At 38.9% G+C, this 14,766-nt stretch overlaps 1 protein-coding gene across 8 annotated transcripts in view; it reads right to left on the reverse strand.

Annotated features, from left to right (window-relative positions):
- Positions 1–619: 619 nt before the first annotated feature.
- Positions 620–14,766, reverse strand: part of Map3k19 (mitogen-activated protein kinase kinase kinase 19) — a 54,658-nt gene continuing 40,511 nt past the window's right edge. For 6 of the 8 annotated variants that reach the window (XM_048812189.1, XM_048812191.1, XM_048812190.1 and 3 more), the window contains 5 exons: positions 12,272–12,315; positions 7,937–10,384; positions 5,905–6,054; positions 4,025–4,722; positions 620–1,026 (listed from right to left, as the gene is read on the reverse strand). In XM_048812189.1, coding sequence (XP_048668146.1) covers positions 960–1,026; positions 4,025–4,722; positions 5,905–6,054; positions 7,937–10,384; positions 12,272–12,315 — 3,407 coding nt within the window. In that variant the 3' untranslated portion in view covers positions 620–959. Of the gene's footprint in view, positions 1,027–4,024; positions 4,723–5,166; positions 6,055–7,936; positions 10,385–12,271; positions 12,316–14,766 lie in introns of those variants that run through there. The other 2 variants (XM_048812195.1, XR_007350899.1) reach the window with 2 other exon arrangements.

Below are 14,766 nucleotides of genomic sequence, written 5' to 3' on the forward strand. Positions count from 1 at the left end.
TTTTTTTTTTTTTTTTTTTTTTAATATTTATTTTTTAGTTCTTGGCGGACACAACATCTTTGTATGTGGTGCTGAGGATCAAACCCGGGCCGCACGCACGCCAGGCGAGCGCCCTACTGCTTGAGCCACATCCCCAGCCCCTCAGACCCTGTCTTTAAAATACAAAATTGGGCTGGGGATGTGGTAGAGTGCCGCTGCGTTCAATCCTGGTACCGTAAGAAAAGGATGACTTTAACTCAAGTGAAGTGACCAAAGTTCTCTGAAAAATTTATGCTGTGGATTCATTCTCTTACCAGATCTAGCTTTTGTTCTGCCAGCTGGTTTAGGCTTAGCCAGTTCTAGGTGTGGTAGGCAGAACTGTCAAATCATATTATGCATTAATTACAACAAAAGCAGCCAAAGTCTTATGACTCTACCTTAAATAAATAGTTCAACAACTTAAGAGTTCGAGACCCTCTCATGGAACATCAAGGCACTTACCTCCTGGTAGACCTCAAGGCTCCTAGAATCTAAGGTTAGCATTGCTGCCAAAGTAAACAGTCTTAGCATCTCTTTTGACTTAATTTCCCCACTTTCTTGTAGACTCCTTTACAAGAATTAATAGTCTCTACTCACCAAGACAAGATAAATGTCTTTAAATTTATTGTATACTTATGAAATTAAAATTGAGAGGCAAAAAATCAAAGGAAATACATAAAACAATAGATTCCTGGACAATCAAAACCATAAACACTGGAACAGATCGTTATTTAGGAAACCTTTCTTATACACATGAATAATCATGCCTGAAACTTGAGGCTGCTAATATGTACCTAGAATTTGCTGTTGGTAACACCGTAGGATCTGGTTAAGTTGGGGTAGACAATTTCCAAGAAGAAAACAAAGGTCCTTAACCATCATTCCCCACAATTAAGAATTAACCGAATCTACATTGGCCTGGGGAGAAAGTCTTTGTGTTCTCAGTGATTTCTCTTCAAGAAGGAGTGTTTCAGGAGCTGGAGAGCTGAAGGTCGCTCATGCTGGTCCCTAAGAAGGGAAAACACATTAGAAGCAGCACCCAGTAATGTGCCTGTAAGATGCACTTCACCCAGTGCAGACTTTGAAGATAAAAGTACAGCCACCAACTGTTCAACAGACTTGGGCTGAGTCCAGACTCCAGTTTTCAGCTATGTAATCTTAATGACTCAGATTTTCCTCATCAGTGAAGTGGAGTTAAGAATAATACCTGAGTTAATAATAATACCTTAAATAACATAGATCTGGGTTTTAAATGGTAGACCTGTAGTAGTTCAAACCAAAAAAGCCCCTCTTTTCTATTCTCTTGTTCAATTTCTTTGGGGTATGATTTACACACAGTCACACTTTCATGGGTATAGTGCAATACGTACTTTAAATTAACATTGGAATCCAGAACTGAAAAAAATTTTTGAAAGTAGACACTTAGACACTTAATTTTAGGAAGTAGACACAAAGTGCATTTTGGTGATAAATTGCAATACCACCATGTTGGGCATTCTTTTTTTTTTTTTTTTAACTTTATTTTATTTATATTTATGTGGTGCTGAGGATTGAACCTAGGTCTTCACATGTGCTAGGCAAGCACTTTACAACTGAGCTACAACCCCAGCCCCCACTTTGGGCATTCTTAAATGAACATAAAGTAAAAGGAAACGGTTGCTGAGTACTATTGTGATTTAGGGTTTTTTCTTCAAGAAATTAAAAACTTTTGGAAATGTTCCTGCTCAATAAGCAAATTGGCACACTACTGAAATTGTCAATCATTAGCTGCAATGAGCTATGCCAAAGGCATTCTTTTGCTAGCTTTTGATAGTTTGAAAGCAAAATGACCACCACATCATTTTTCAGGTGAAGATGGAAATAAACTACTTTTAGGTGTTTTTTGTATATCATTTCAAAATAAAAATCACCATAAGAGGCCCTTTCTCCTGCCTTCAAAATAGAAATCACTCCTCAAAAATCTTTCCCTTTCCATCTAACTGCTATCCTCTTTTATCCCTTCCAGATGTTCCTAACATATCCAAGCTTAGTGAGTTCCCCCCTGCAACAAAACTTGTTTTCCCCTAAATACTTAGTCATTTGGCCCCTTGCCCTGTAGTATTTATCCTCTTGATATTAAACAGATTTAATGAGCTCATCCTTGTCTCTGCAGCATTTGAAATACTCACTATTCCCTCCTACCGGAAACTGTCTCCTTTTAGACTTAGAAGGAACTGTGCTTTTGATTCCCCACCTCAGGCAGCTCCACTCCTTACCTCCTTCCCTTTGTCCCCTCCTTTCTCCAGTTACACACCAGACTTGACGCTGTGCTTATTCTGTTAGTTTCCCCCGTGAGCACTTTCAAAACTATTTTCCTCTTGGCTACAGCTGTCAACACTTAATCATTTTTTTTTTAATGTTGTTTGGTGCTGGGGGTTAAACCAAGGGACTTAAACATGCTGAGCACACTAAGTGATGTCCCAGCTACTGCAATGTTTTAAAATTGTAAATGCTAAAAGCAGTATCCTCATCCAATTTATTTCCTACCACTTTCCCAGGTCCACTTCTGTCCTGTTCAGGCCTTGCTCCTGGTCTGTACCGGATCACCTCTCTTCCTGAGTCTTTAAGACTGTCTCATCCTTTACATGCACACCTCTAAGGAATATCCTTATAGGAATCAGGTGAGATGCTAGGGTCCTTCAGGGTTTTGCCATAGAATTTCAGGAGGTAATTATTATATATGTTATGATGCTAATTAGATGTGTTAGTGTTCTCCCTAATGGTTAGTAAACATGCGGTCTTAATTGTGTGCCCCATACACAATTTATACACACCATTTCACTTCACAACTCTGTTAATTTATTATTAGTGGTATGAGTTGTGTATTTGCTTAGTTTATGAAGCAATGTTTCAAAAGGAGAGCCATAAAAGATTCCACTCCCTTTAAAGAGCTTTGTGTTTGTATTGTTTATGTAAACACAATGACAAACTGAAAGAAAATGAGGTTTCTAGCTTTGAGTCAATAATAGGTAATTGTTAAACTCACACAAAGCAACTACAGTAATTGTAAAAGCAAAGACCAATCTCCACATCTAGCTCTGTTCCCTATGATATTCCCAGCACCATTGTGTGTGTGTGTGTGTTCTGTGCCTGGGGCTCTGTCCACAAAACCTACACTGGGATACTTAAGATGAGTCTGCATCTAGCAGTGCCAGAACTACCCCCTAGGGTATATGTTCTTGCTCTGGTCCATGTGCTCATCCTAAAATTCAACCAGGATAGGCTGATAAATATGTGCTGGGAAAGGGAGATGGGCACATTTCTTGGCAGACAGATAGCCCCCTATACCTAGAGACAACAATGACAGTCACCCAATATGGTCATTGTTAGGTGCAGGACAGGCTGAGCTAAGTTGTCTACAGGGCAGGCTAAACAAACAGTAGCTACAGGATAACCCACTCACTCAAATCCTCCTCTGTCTGGTCCTTTATCACCTGTTTGTGTCAAGGCTGAACACTCAAACCCCACTCAAGGCTGAATACTCGACCCCCAGCAGTCTGGTGCAACAGAAACCCACATCTGACCCCTGCCCAATCTGCCTGGCAGAATATGACACTACTGTATGATCCAGACCCAGAGACCCCATCAGATTTTGGCTATAAAAACTCCCTCCTGCCGGGCCCCTCTCTCCTGCTCTTGCTCTCTGTCTCCCTCTCTTGATCTCTCTTCCTTCTCTTGCTCACTCTGTCTCCCTCTCTTGCTTTCAGTCTCTCTTTCTCCTCTTTTGCCATGCTGCAATAAAGATCTCTTGGTCACTCCAAGTGTTGTGGTCACTTTCCTTTCAGTCATGATTACTTTCAGCACAAAATCATTCCCTGTTTAATTTCATAAATGAAACCGTTTTTAATGGGTCAGAAATTATATAAGGCCAGTGTCAGTTGCATGGAATCTCTGGGTATTTCTCTCTCTCTCTCTCTCTCTCTCTCTCTCTCTCTCTCTCTCTCTCTCCCTACTTTCAGTTTCTTACCTGGTCAGGCACATGCGCACAAAATCTGATGCATTTTCTGAGAAGTGGTCTGGTAAAGGAGGCATCAGCCCTCGGTGGGCTCCAATGTAAAACATGGCTGCCATCCTGTCCATGGAAGCCAGTGGAGGCTTCCCTGTAGCCATCTCAAACACAGTGCAACCAATGCTCCAAATGTCTGATTTCCTTCCATAGCCAGACTCATTGATGACTTCTGGGGCCATCCAATATGGAGTCCCATGCATGGACTTAAGCATGTCACTGTGAGTGCCATTTAAGCCTGCCCAAGCCAAACGCTTAGCACAGCCAAAATCGATCAGCTTTATGATTCCAGTTGGCATGAGCATAACATTATTTCCTTTGATATCTCGATGGACCACACAGTTCTCATGGAGATAAGCAACACCTTGCAGAATTTGTTTTGTATATTTACAGAACACCATCTCAGGCAATGGTCCAAAACGGTTTATAATACTAGAAATTGAGCCACCAGGAACAAACTCCATGAAAATGCTTACAATGTTCTCTTCCAAGCAAGTCCCCAAATAAGCCACAATGTTGACATGTTTCAGTGCTTTAAGTAAATCTACTTCTTCCTGCAGTTTCCGGTATTCTTTTTCAGTAGCCAATTTATCAGAGGTATCCAAGGTCACCTGTTTTACAGCTATTAGCTGCCCTTGGCTAGTGAGACCACAGTATACCTAAAAGCAAACCAATACTTGATTATTAAATTTAAATGACATAAAGGCATGTTTACAAAATGCCTCATATGACATTTGACTTTCCCATCTCCTCCAAAAGCTTGTGTTCTTCTAAGTTGCTACATCTCCACCTAAATATAGAGTATTTAAGCAAATTCTGTTTCAGTTGAGCCAAGAGGAGGATGAGCAAGAAGCATGGCAATGGACATCATAATGACTAGGATTGACTAGAATCCTGGCTTCACCATTCTCCAGCCATGTAACTTTGAGTAAGTTGTTATTGTGTAATTTTTTTGGGGGGTGCTGGGGATTGAACCCAGGGCCTTGTGCATGCAGGGCAAGCATTCTACCAACTGAGCTATATTTCCAGCCCCTGAGTAAGTTGTATGATCTTTCTGACTTCATTTTTTTGGTCACCTGTAAAACTGAAGTAAAATTACTTACCTCAAAGATGTCTATGATGATTATATCCTATGGTGGTTTGGTAAATCTATTCAATGAATAGACATAATTGGGTTAGGTCAGATCTAAAGCTCCCTGGAGAGGACACAGGACTTGGCAGTCACCCTTATGATGTGATATCAGGGAGTTTTGTGTTTTTCCACCTTCTCACTGATTCCTGAAATGTCCCCAGTTAGAGACTCTGCAGGTCTCATTTGGGGGTCAGTCTTTGTAAATACTATCTAGACCACTAAGATTTTAGATTTCATAAAAATTTTGTAAATTTTTATAAAATTTACAAACCACAAGGAACACCTTTTAGTTTTTCCACCCAGCAATGAGTTCTGCCAACTTCTGGTAGCATCTGGAGCTAATGAAGGAAGACATTTCTTTCCCCTGGGCTTGAATGTGGAATAATGAAAAGCTAGAAATGAAATGGCCACTGTACCACTACATGGAGCCTGGTGGACAGAGAGACAGTGACCAGATCCTGATGATATGGTTTGACTCCTGAAATCACCAGTGACAAGAGCCAGACCAACCCCTTACCTTACAGATACATAAAGCAATAAATGTCCTTTTCCTCAAGCCAGTTTGGGTTGGTTTTTCTGTTACTTCCAACTGAAAGTGTTTGAATTTGAAGTAAGAGTGTGAGCAGGAGGACTTGGGGAAGATGGTTAGAGAAGAGAGGGGTGGAGGAGGGACAGGGAGTTCTGATTTCTAGTTTTTATGGTAACTTACTGTGCCGTAGGCTCCCTTGCCAAGGATCTCACCCTTAGTCCACAGGATAGGTTCTTCATGCTTTAAACTATTTTCAGAAAATGTCTTCTTTTCATTTGAGTTGAGAAATTTCTCTTCCCTGTCATATATCCCGAACCCATTACTATACCTCTGGAAAGTGAGACAAAAAGACACCATTGAACTCTGAGTGTTGGGATAGAGAGAAGGGGTGCAGAGTACTGAGGAGTCTTCCTTTCAAACGCACCTGACTATGGCTCTTCTCATTGCTCATGGGTAATCTCTAGACACAGATTTCACAAAACTAACCACAAAGAATATCTTATTTGTATGCTTCAGGCTTACTAACTGTACACATCTCCACACATTTTGTCTCATTTACTTTGTAGAAGGAAGTCTTATATAATTTATAAACATACAAACATGCATATATAGCACATATACACATACACATATGTACTGAGAGACACACCTGCAGCCACTATAAATCCTTCCCTCTCCTCTGCCTGCCTTTGAGTCTCTGTCAAGTAATAGTGGTTGACTCCCTTGATACAGTAAACTCTGAATAAATAGCCTTTTTGTGTTCTTCATTTATTTCCAGTATGCACACATACACTCAAGCACATACATACGTACACAAACATACACTAATATACACACATATGCAAACATACACTAATATAAACACATATTTACACACAAACACCTATCATTAGTTTCTATCTCTTTCACACACATACGCGCGCATATGCAGGCAGCCTCAACAGGAATTCAAGTGTCCAAGACCAGCCATAAGAAGCTGAAGACCCACAATCCTGAAGACCCTACCACTCAAAAGAGGATCTCTAGGCCAGCTGCACTGGTACTATTGGAAGCCTGTTAGGCTCCAGACAGACTGAATCAACATCCACATTTTAACAGGATTCCCAAGAAATTACGTTCATTCACAGTAAACCTTGAGAGCTTCTGCCCCTGAAGTCAGGAGACAAGCATCCCTCTGAAGAACTTAAGACCACTTTTCCACTGGGCTGACTGGGACCAAAAATGCTTCTTTTTCATCTCTCCTGGGGTTGGAACCAGCCTGACCCCACCATATACCAGCTGCATGATTTTCTAAACCTCAGTTTCTTCAATATGGGGATGCATTGTTACCTACAATACTTATAGAGCTATTATGAAGCATAAAAATGAGAGAATACAATGTGCCTGACTTTCATGTAGTAACTTCTTAATAAACCTAGCTATGGTATTTACATTGTTTGTTCCTCTGCTCAGCTTTTTAAAATAAATATACCTGACATTTCCTGAAGAGTGTATCTGCCAATCTGCATCTGAAATACCATTACTATTTTCAATGTCTTGTAAGTGGCTGATATAGTGTGGATATAGTGTAATATAATCTGTCTTAGTGTTCAGTAAAAAGCATTTTAACTTAATCTACTGTTTCTGTCTTTAAAGCCAAAACAAATAAGACCTGACTATCTGTTGATATTCTGTTCTCCTCCCCTCCACCGTTAACTCCCATGCTGAGTAAAATGTTTAATTTATTTTTCAGTATTTTTGTTATGCCTCCTTGAGAGCAATAGCTGAGTATTAGATACCACTATCTCCAGAGTTCTTAGCACAGTGCCATAAATATAGTAGGCATCAGTGATAAATGAATGAACAATCTGAAAGCAGGTACTCAGGTGCAGGGACTCTTCATGTGAATGAAACAGTGAGCTGCTTCACTGGTACTGATTATTTATTGAATAAAATATTTCTTGAGTAAAATACAGACATTATTTAAATAAATAGTTTGTCTATGTTAACTTATCCCAAGTAACTTCATTGTAGTGACAAGCTCAATTCTAGAAGCAAGGAATATTGGCCTGGAGGGTGAGACCTTGACTCTAACCTTGCAACCAAACAATGAGACCTTGAAGAAACTATTTAGTTGTCTTGGGTTTATGACTCCTCTTTTGAAAATAAAGGGTTTGAACCAGATTGTCTCTGAGGTTTCTTCCCACCCTGGTGAATCTTTAATTATACCAACCTGTATTCTGACATTTGTTGTCTCTCTGCCCAGTTCTTTGGTAGTATTTCCTTTCCTACTGAGGACAAGATTTAGGTTCTCAGGATCAGTTTCATTTGCCATCATTTGGGAAGAGTTATTGTCTTTTTCATCAAGAGCTAACAGTTCTGCAGCTAGACAACCTAATAGTTCATCTGTCAATTCTTCTTTCTTTACTGAGTCCAGAATTTCTTGGGAAATTGAATTTGCATCATTTAAAGTTGTTTCAAGTGTTTGATATGTGATTGACTTATTTGCTAAACTATCTTGATCCAAAGAATGTGCCCAGTGTTGATATGTTTGGGAAGATGCATTTTCTTGTTCCTCTTCGAAAGAGAAACCCCCAAGTGTTTTGGGGTTATCCAAAACACTATCAAACTCAAGATAATTTGTTAACATTTGGCTGGAATCTATTTTATGAAGAGGTGCATTATTATTCTTTTCTTCAAATGCATACTTGTTAGAACTCTTCTCACTGGGCAAGACCCAGCTGTTTTCTGAAGGGACAAATGGGATCTGGTGATGTAGCTCTTCAAGTTCTTGCAGGTCTCTAAGACTTGTGGCAAGGATTTGATTATTGGAAATGTCACCTTCATCCGTAGACTCTTCCATAGATATTTCTTCAACTATAGATATATCTAGGGCAGGAAGAAGCTCATTTTGTTCAGGGAACTGCTCAGGAGTTTGGGCCAAGTTCATAGTCTGAACTTCATCTTTGGAAGATAGAAAGACATTTCCTGAAGAGTGTATCTGCCAATCTGCATCTGAAATACCATTACTATTTTCAATGTCTTGTAAGTGGCTACCTATAGCCTTGCAGCCCTTTTCCTTAGAAATTGAACTTTTATGCTTTTGTTTAAGGCCAAGTGAAGGCTTTGTAGGTTTAATATGTGGTCTTTTCTGAGAAAGTCTTGCTCTGCTGTTGCTGTTCCTCTCACTGTGTGAAGATCGACATTTATTAGAGATACATCTGCCTGATGGAACTGAACATATCTCATGATAATACTTGTTTTCATGCCGTTCAGCCTCTCGCAAGTGACTATAAACAGGGGTCCCAAACATTTCATAGATTCCAGGTCCATTAGCAGTTGAATTGATTTCCTTGAACATGTCACTATATTTAAGATCTAGGTAATGTAGTCTTGGCTCTGTTGGTTGAACAGAGAGAGGAACACATGGCTTTTTTATTCCTGGATTTTTACATATGCAAGGAAATGATTGCTTTTTAGTTTTCTGAGTCCAATAGCTGGATTGCTTCTTTTCTAATGGTGGCATTCTCCTTTGAAACTTGGATGATTGCTGAGGGCCAGAGTCAACAAACTCCAATGCAGGGAAAATCTGAGTTTTTATGCTAGTTTTATGCATATTAGGCTTAATAGAAGCTTGAATGGAAATCATGAAATTGTGAGGTGTCCTGTTGTTTATCTTGGTCTTTGAATCCAACTTACTTCTATGGGTCTTCATCTTACGTTTGTCATTTTCTTGGTGTGCAAGAACATTGAAGCTATTGTTACGAATAGAGCTCTTCCTTTTTTGGAGGCTTGGCTTGGTTATCGCTGTTTCCTTGGGGACTCCATCTCCAGGGAAAGTAATGTGGATAAGAGGCACCAGCCCATTCATCTCTGGTTTCATTGCTTCTGCCATTGATATTTTTACATTTGTCCCCATATCATTATGACCTTCTGGAAGCTTTCCAAAGGGGCCATCAGAGACTACACTGGACAAGCTTTGAAGTACTGTAAACTCTTCTAAAATATCTCTTGGTCTCACTGTTTCACCCTTATATACTGAAGAGCTTTTTGAATCAATTTTGTCATGTCTAACTTCTTCATCCTCATTTGGTGTTATTTCTGAATGCTGAGCTTCTTGGAGCTTGCTTGGAACAGTACATACAGTTTCTGCATTTTGTTCAGATTTACTGGCTGCTGAATCCTCTTTCTTTGTTGATGAAAAATCTTGAGGGTTCTCTTCTGCTTTTCTCACTTCAGGACCATGACATTCAATATCCTTTTCCCTATCTGTAGAAAGTTTGCCTTCCTTAATATTCTCAAAGGACACCAAAGACTTCCCTTTTTCAAAGAGAGAGATTTCCATGTTGTCCCATCCTTCTCTTTCCTTGGATTTCCAATTCACCTCCACCTCCAGGTGTTGCCTGTGATGATCAGACTTCCGAAAAGAGCACATGTTTCTTGACCAAATGGAGCTATCAGAAAACCTGAGAGTCTGATCCACCAACCTTTTCAGTGGGGCTTCCTGCTGCTGGTTTGCTGGACTAAACTCATCAGATGAACTGACCGATGCTGGGAGTTTAGGTATGAAGGGTGTAAGGCTTGAAATATTTCTTTCTCTCTCTTTTGGGAACTTGTAACTTTGGGGGAGAGTGAGGACACCAGATCTCATGGGCAAGAGTGACAGTGGAGGCAGAGGGAACTAAAAGAAAAGAGGAAAAAAAATAATGAATATAGAAACATAAATAAATATTATGTTAACTTGTTTAAAGACTTGTGTAGAGATTCTAATACTCTTTTAAGGAAGGCCTTTAAAGTACAAACATATCTATCCTAGAGATCACAATTTTAAAAACTAAAACCTCAGGCCAGAAGTGTGCCAGAGGATATACTTAGAATGTATAAGGACTGTGTTCTATCCCTAGAATCAAAGCCAGCAAAACCAGAACACTAAAATCTCATTTCCAATGCTTTTATTTTTAGAGCTAAAGTAAAACAATCCTTAAAAAAAAAAATTTAAAGACTCATGGTTATGCATTTTAAAGGAAAGCTATTCAATAATGTAAAATGTTAAAAGTTTTAAAACATTTTCTGTTCTCCTTTTACTTTCCATAAGAATTAAGATTTTTTTTAAATAGCCAGAAATTGAGGCTGCATCTATTTTAACAATGATCATTTTATTACTAACTAGCTCAAAGTTTGTATCTGGAACACAAATACTCAATCTTTTTTTGCAGAGTTTTTTTTTCTTTTTTTCTGAGGGTGGTTTGTAAATGTGCTACACTTCTTACTTGAATGTTAGCAACCTGGACAACTTTTTGTTCCTTTTTGCCATTTTCAGACTAAGCTAGTTTTTATTATTACCAACCTCTAGAGGTCAGTGTAACACTTGTCTGTACTCATGAAGCTATAGACTATTCAGTGCTTCTTGCTGTGATCTTCTCCCATGTATACAGATTCTACATCTAATTGTATAAGGATATTTATAGGCATGGATCATGTGTGGAACCTGAGAGTATGAATTTAATTTTCATTCTATTACCACCTATGTGTAGGAAGGAAGGGAAAGGAACATGATTAGAGACTTTGGCATTAGGAGGAGGTGAGATGCAGTGTGGTCCAGTTTTTTTTTTTTTTTAATATTTATTCTTAAGTTTTAGGTGGACACAATATCTTTATTTTACATTTACAAGGTGCTGAGGATCGAACCCAATGCCTCGTGCATGCTAGGTGAGCACTCTACCTCTGAGCCACAACCCCGGCCCCGTGGTCCCAGTTTTATTGTCTGGGTTTTTTTTGTTTGTTTTTTTTTTCGTTTCTCAAAATTAACTTAGGAAATACAGGCAGATTTTCCCAGTGCTTAAATATCTTCCTAGTAACTGCCACTCAATTTATAGGCAAACAAGATCCTTTTTAAGACACTAAGCAATATTGATATATAAGTATTTTCTGAAAAGCTCATTGGATACAGAAGGGTGAGGGAGCTTGAGAATTGAAATATCTTTTCAAAAGCTTTACTTATAAATTAGAACATCTTTTCACCACTGAAAAAAAGAATTACCTAGTTCCTACATAAGTTAAATTACTTCAAATGAAAATGTGTATAAGAAATATTCTTGGGGCTGGGGTTGTGGCTCAGCGGTAGAGTGCATGTGTGAGGCACTGGGTTCGATTCTCAGCACCACATACAAATAAATAAAATAAAGGTCCATCAACAGCTAAAAAATATTTTAAAAAAGAAATATTCTTGTCACATAAGAGATCTTTCACTCTACAGTATATCCTTTGTATCGTTTTAACTTTGTACTATGTTTCATATTTTATGTTTTCATAAAAATAAGTTACATATTTCTGAAAAAAAATATTCTTGCCTCATTATGTTGAGGACAGGAAACAGCTTGGAAAAGCAATGTATAAGGAAGGAGATGATTTTCTCAGGAATGATTTGCCAATCTATAATTTATATGAGTTCTTATTTTTCCAAGCTATAATTGTTGACTTTTTGATTCTGAATTGTTTGATAGTTTGTCCCTAACAACCAAAGTTCTTTGCTTTTTAATTAAGTCAAAAATGTTAAAACTAATCTTACCTCGATTCTTCGGCTACTGTATTTCATATCAGAGGTAGAAACTTCTGCAAGAAGGAAAAATATAATTGGATATTCTTAGTAATAGAGTATGCACTGTCATAAGCCAGGGTTTGGGGGTGGAGTAATTTAGACCCTAAAATCTGAGAAAAGTGTTAGAAATTAAGAGCTTTTCCCTGAGTAATCCACATGGAAGTGGGTATGGAATGACTATACAGAACTTTAAACAACTGCCACCAGGAGGGGTTATTTTATACAGTAGTTCACACTTGTCCTCAGTTTCACTTTCCCCAGTTTCAGTTCTCTCTGGTCAACAGAGGTCTGAGAACATTAAATGGAAAATTCTGGAAATAAAAAATTCATAAGCATTAAATTGTATGCCATTCTGAGTAATGTGATGAGATCTCACAGGGTCATACTCTGTCCTGCTCAGGACATCATCCATGCAGTATACACTTCCCACCCATTAGTCACTTTCCAGCCATCTCAGTCATCAGGTACACTGTCACAGTTCTTGTGTTCAAGTAACCCTGATGTAGTAGCCTAATGTCCTGTAACAACACCTACATCATATCACCTCATTTCATCTCATCATATAAGCATTGTATCATGTCACACCATCACAGGAAGAAGTGTGAGCACAGTGCAATCGGATATGGAGAGAGAGACCATATTCACATAATTTTTATTACACTATATTGTTATTATTGTTCTATATCACTATTAGTCATTGTTACTCTCTTACTGTGCCTCTTTTATAAATTAAACTTTATCATAGGTATGTATGTATACGAAGAAACAGTATACATACTAATCAACAGTTTCAGGCATCTACTGGGAGACTTGGAATGGATTCCCCCATAGATAAGAGATAACTACTATATTTTGTATCTATATTCTGACTGAAATGCAATATCTCTGGATCAGAGATAAGACCATTTATTACTCACAGAACATCAAAATACCAGTTCCCCGCATCCAAATTCCTCACAGGGTGAAGTGATCAGAGGCATATGTTTACCAGATGTTTATGTATTGGGGGTGCATCACAGGAAGGAACCCTGAAATGCAACTCCAGCAGTATTACAGAGTGGTTGGCACATTGACCTATCTTTTCCTCCTGACCAAGACTTTTACTCTGAAATGTAAGTAAATGTCTTTAGAACAAGGAGTAAGGTATTTTCCTAGGTTGGGCAATCTTCTGGAGGAACCTGGTGGAGGCAGGTCCTATCCTCTGTCTAAAAATTACACTAAACCCTTGCTCTCCCTACCCCAAGTTTGGCCACTCAGCATTTGGTTTTTAACCAACAGCAAGTGATACAAAAGCCAGGGCAAGTGAATTTATTCTGTCTAGTGGTCATGTCCATTGGCAGTGGTGGCAGTGTCCAGTGTCCAGCAGGGGGCAGCAGTTCCTGTGGTGTGGCCTTAGCTGTGGCTTCAATTGCCTCACTTCCCTTAGTTTCTGCACATTTTATGAGCTTGGTTCTCCAAATATTTTGTAATTCTTGACAGGCTTAAAAGACTTTCAACAAACTCCTTTTCTTCTTAAACTAACCATGTTGATTTCATTTGCTTGCAGTCAAGAGTCCTGATTGATATGGATTACACAAATGGGATAAAGGAACACTTGTCTTTGCATTTGGCAAAGAAGGGAGTAGAGATGGGTAATGGTGAAAATTCAAGGTTTTCTTTTCCCCCTCCAGTTCGTGCCTACACCACCTAACCCTCCTTTTCTTTGAATTCATCTTCATTCTGAGACTAAATATGCTTCTTCTTTTTCCCATCACTACTAAAGTAGAAGCTGAATTCTGTACAAAGTTGGCACGGTGCTAAAGCACACTGGCTTCAGAGATAGGCAGCCCAAGTCTGAACCCAGCCTCTGTAGCTCACTAACAAGGAGTCCTGGACACACACTTATGTCTTTCAGTCTCAGTTTCCTTATTCCTAAAATATAGGATTTTAATAATATTAGAGGATATTTGTGCCTTGCAATCATAGGTACACAATAAATGATTATTGTACAACATGCATTTTGAAAACACACAGTTATGTGCTAGGTATGATGTGAGGTGCTTGGAGGTACAATGATTCTTGCCTTTATAATTTGAGGAAGACAGGCACATAAACAAATAATGATAATTCAGCATGATGGGTGCTACGTTGCTGGTAAGATCAGGACCCTATGGGAGTTCAAAGGAATTGGCTACTCTTCCGTTCATGGGGGGGCTCAGAAGTTTTTCCAGAGGAAGTGATATCTAAGGTGAGACCTAAAAGATGGCATAATATTCCAACAGAAAGAACAGTATTTGGGGCTGGGGATGTGGCTCAAGCGGTAGCGCGCTCGCCTGGCCTGTGTGCTGCCCGGGTTCGATTCTCAGCACCACATACCAACAAAGATGTTGTGTCCGCCGAAAACTAAAAAAAAAAAAAAATATATTAAAAAATTCTCTCTCTCCCTCTCTCTCTCTCTCTCTCTCTTTTAAAAAAAATCCTAATTT

Source organism: Marmota marmota, unplaced genomic scaffold (assembly GCF_001458135.2).
Source record: "Marmota marmota marmota unplaced genomic scaffold, marMar, whole genome shotgun sequence".
NCBI lineage: Eukaryota > Metazoa > Chordata > Mammalia > Rodentia > Sciuridae > Marmota > Marmota marmota.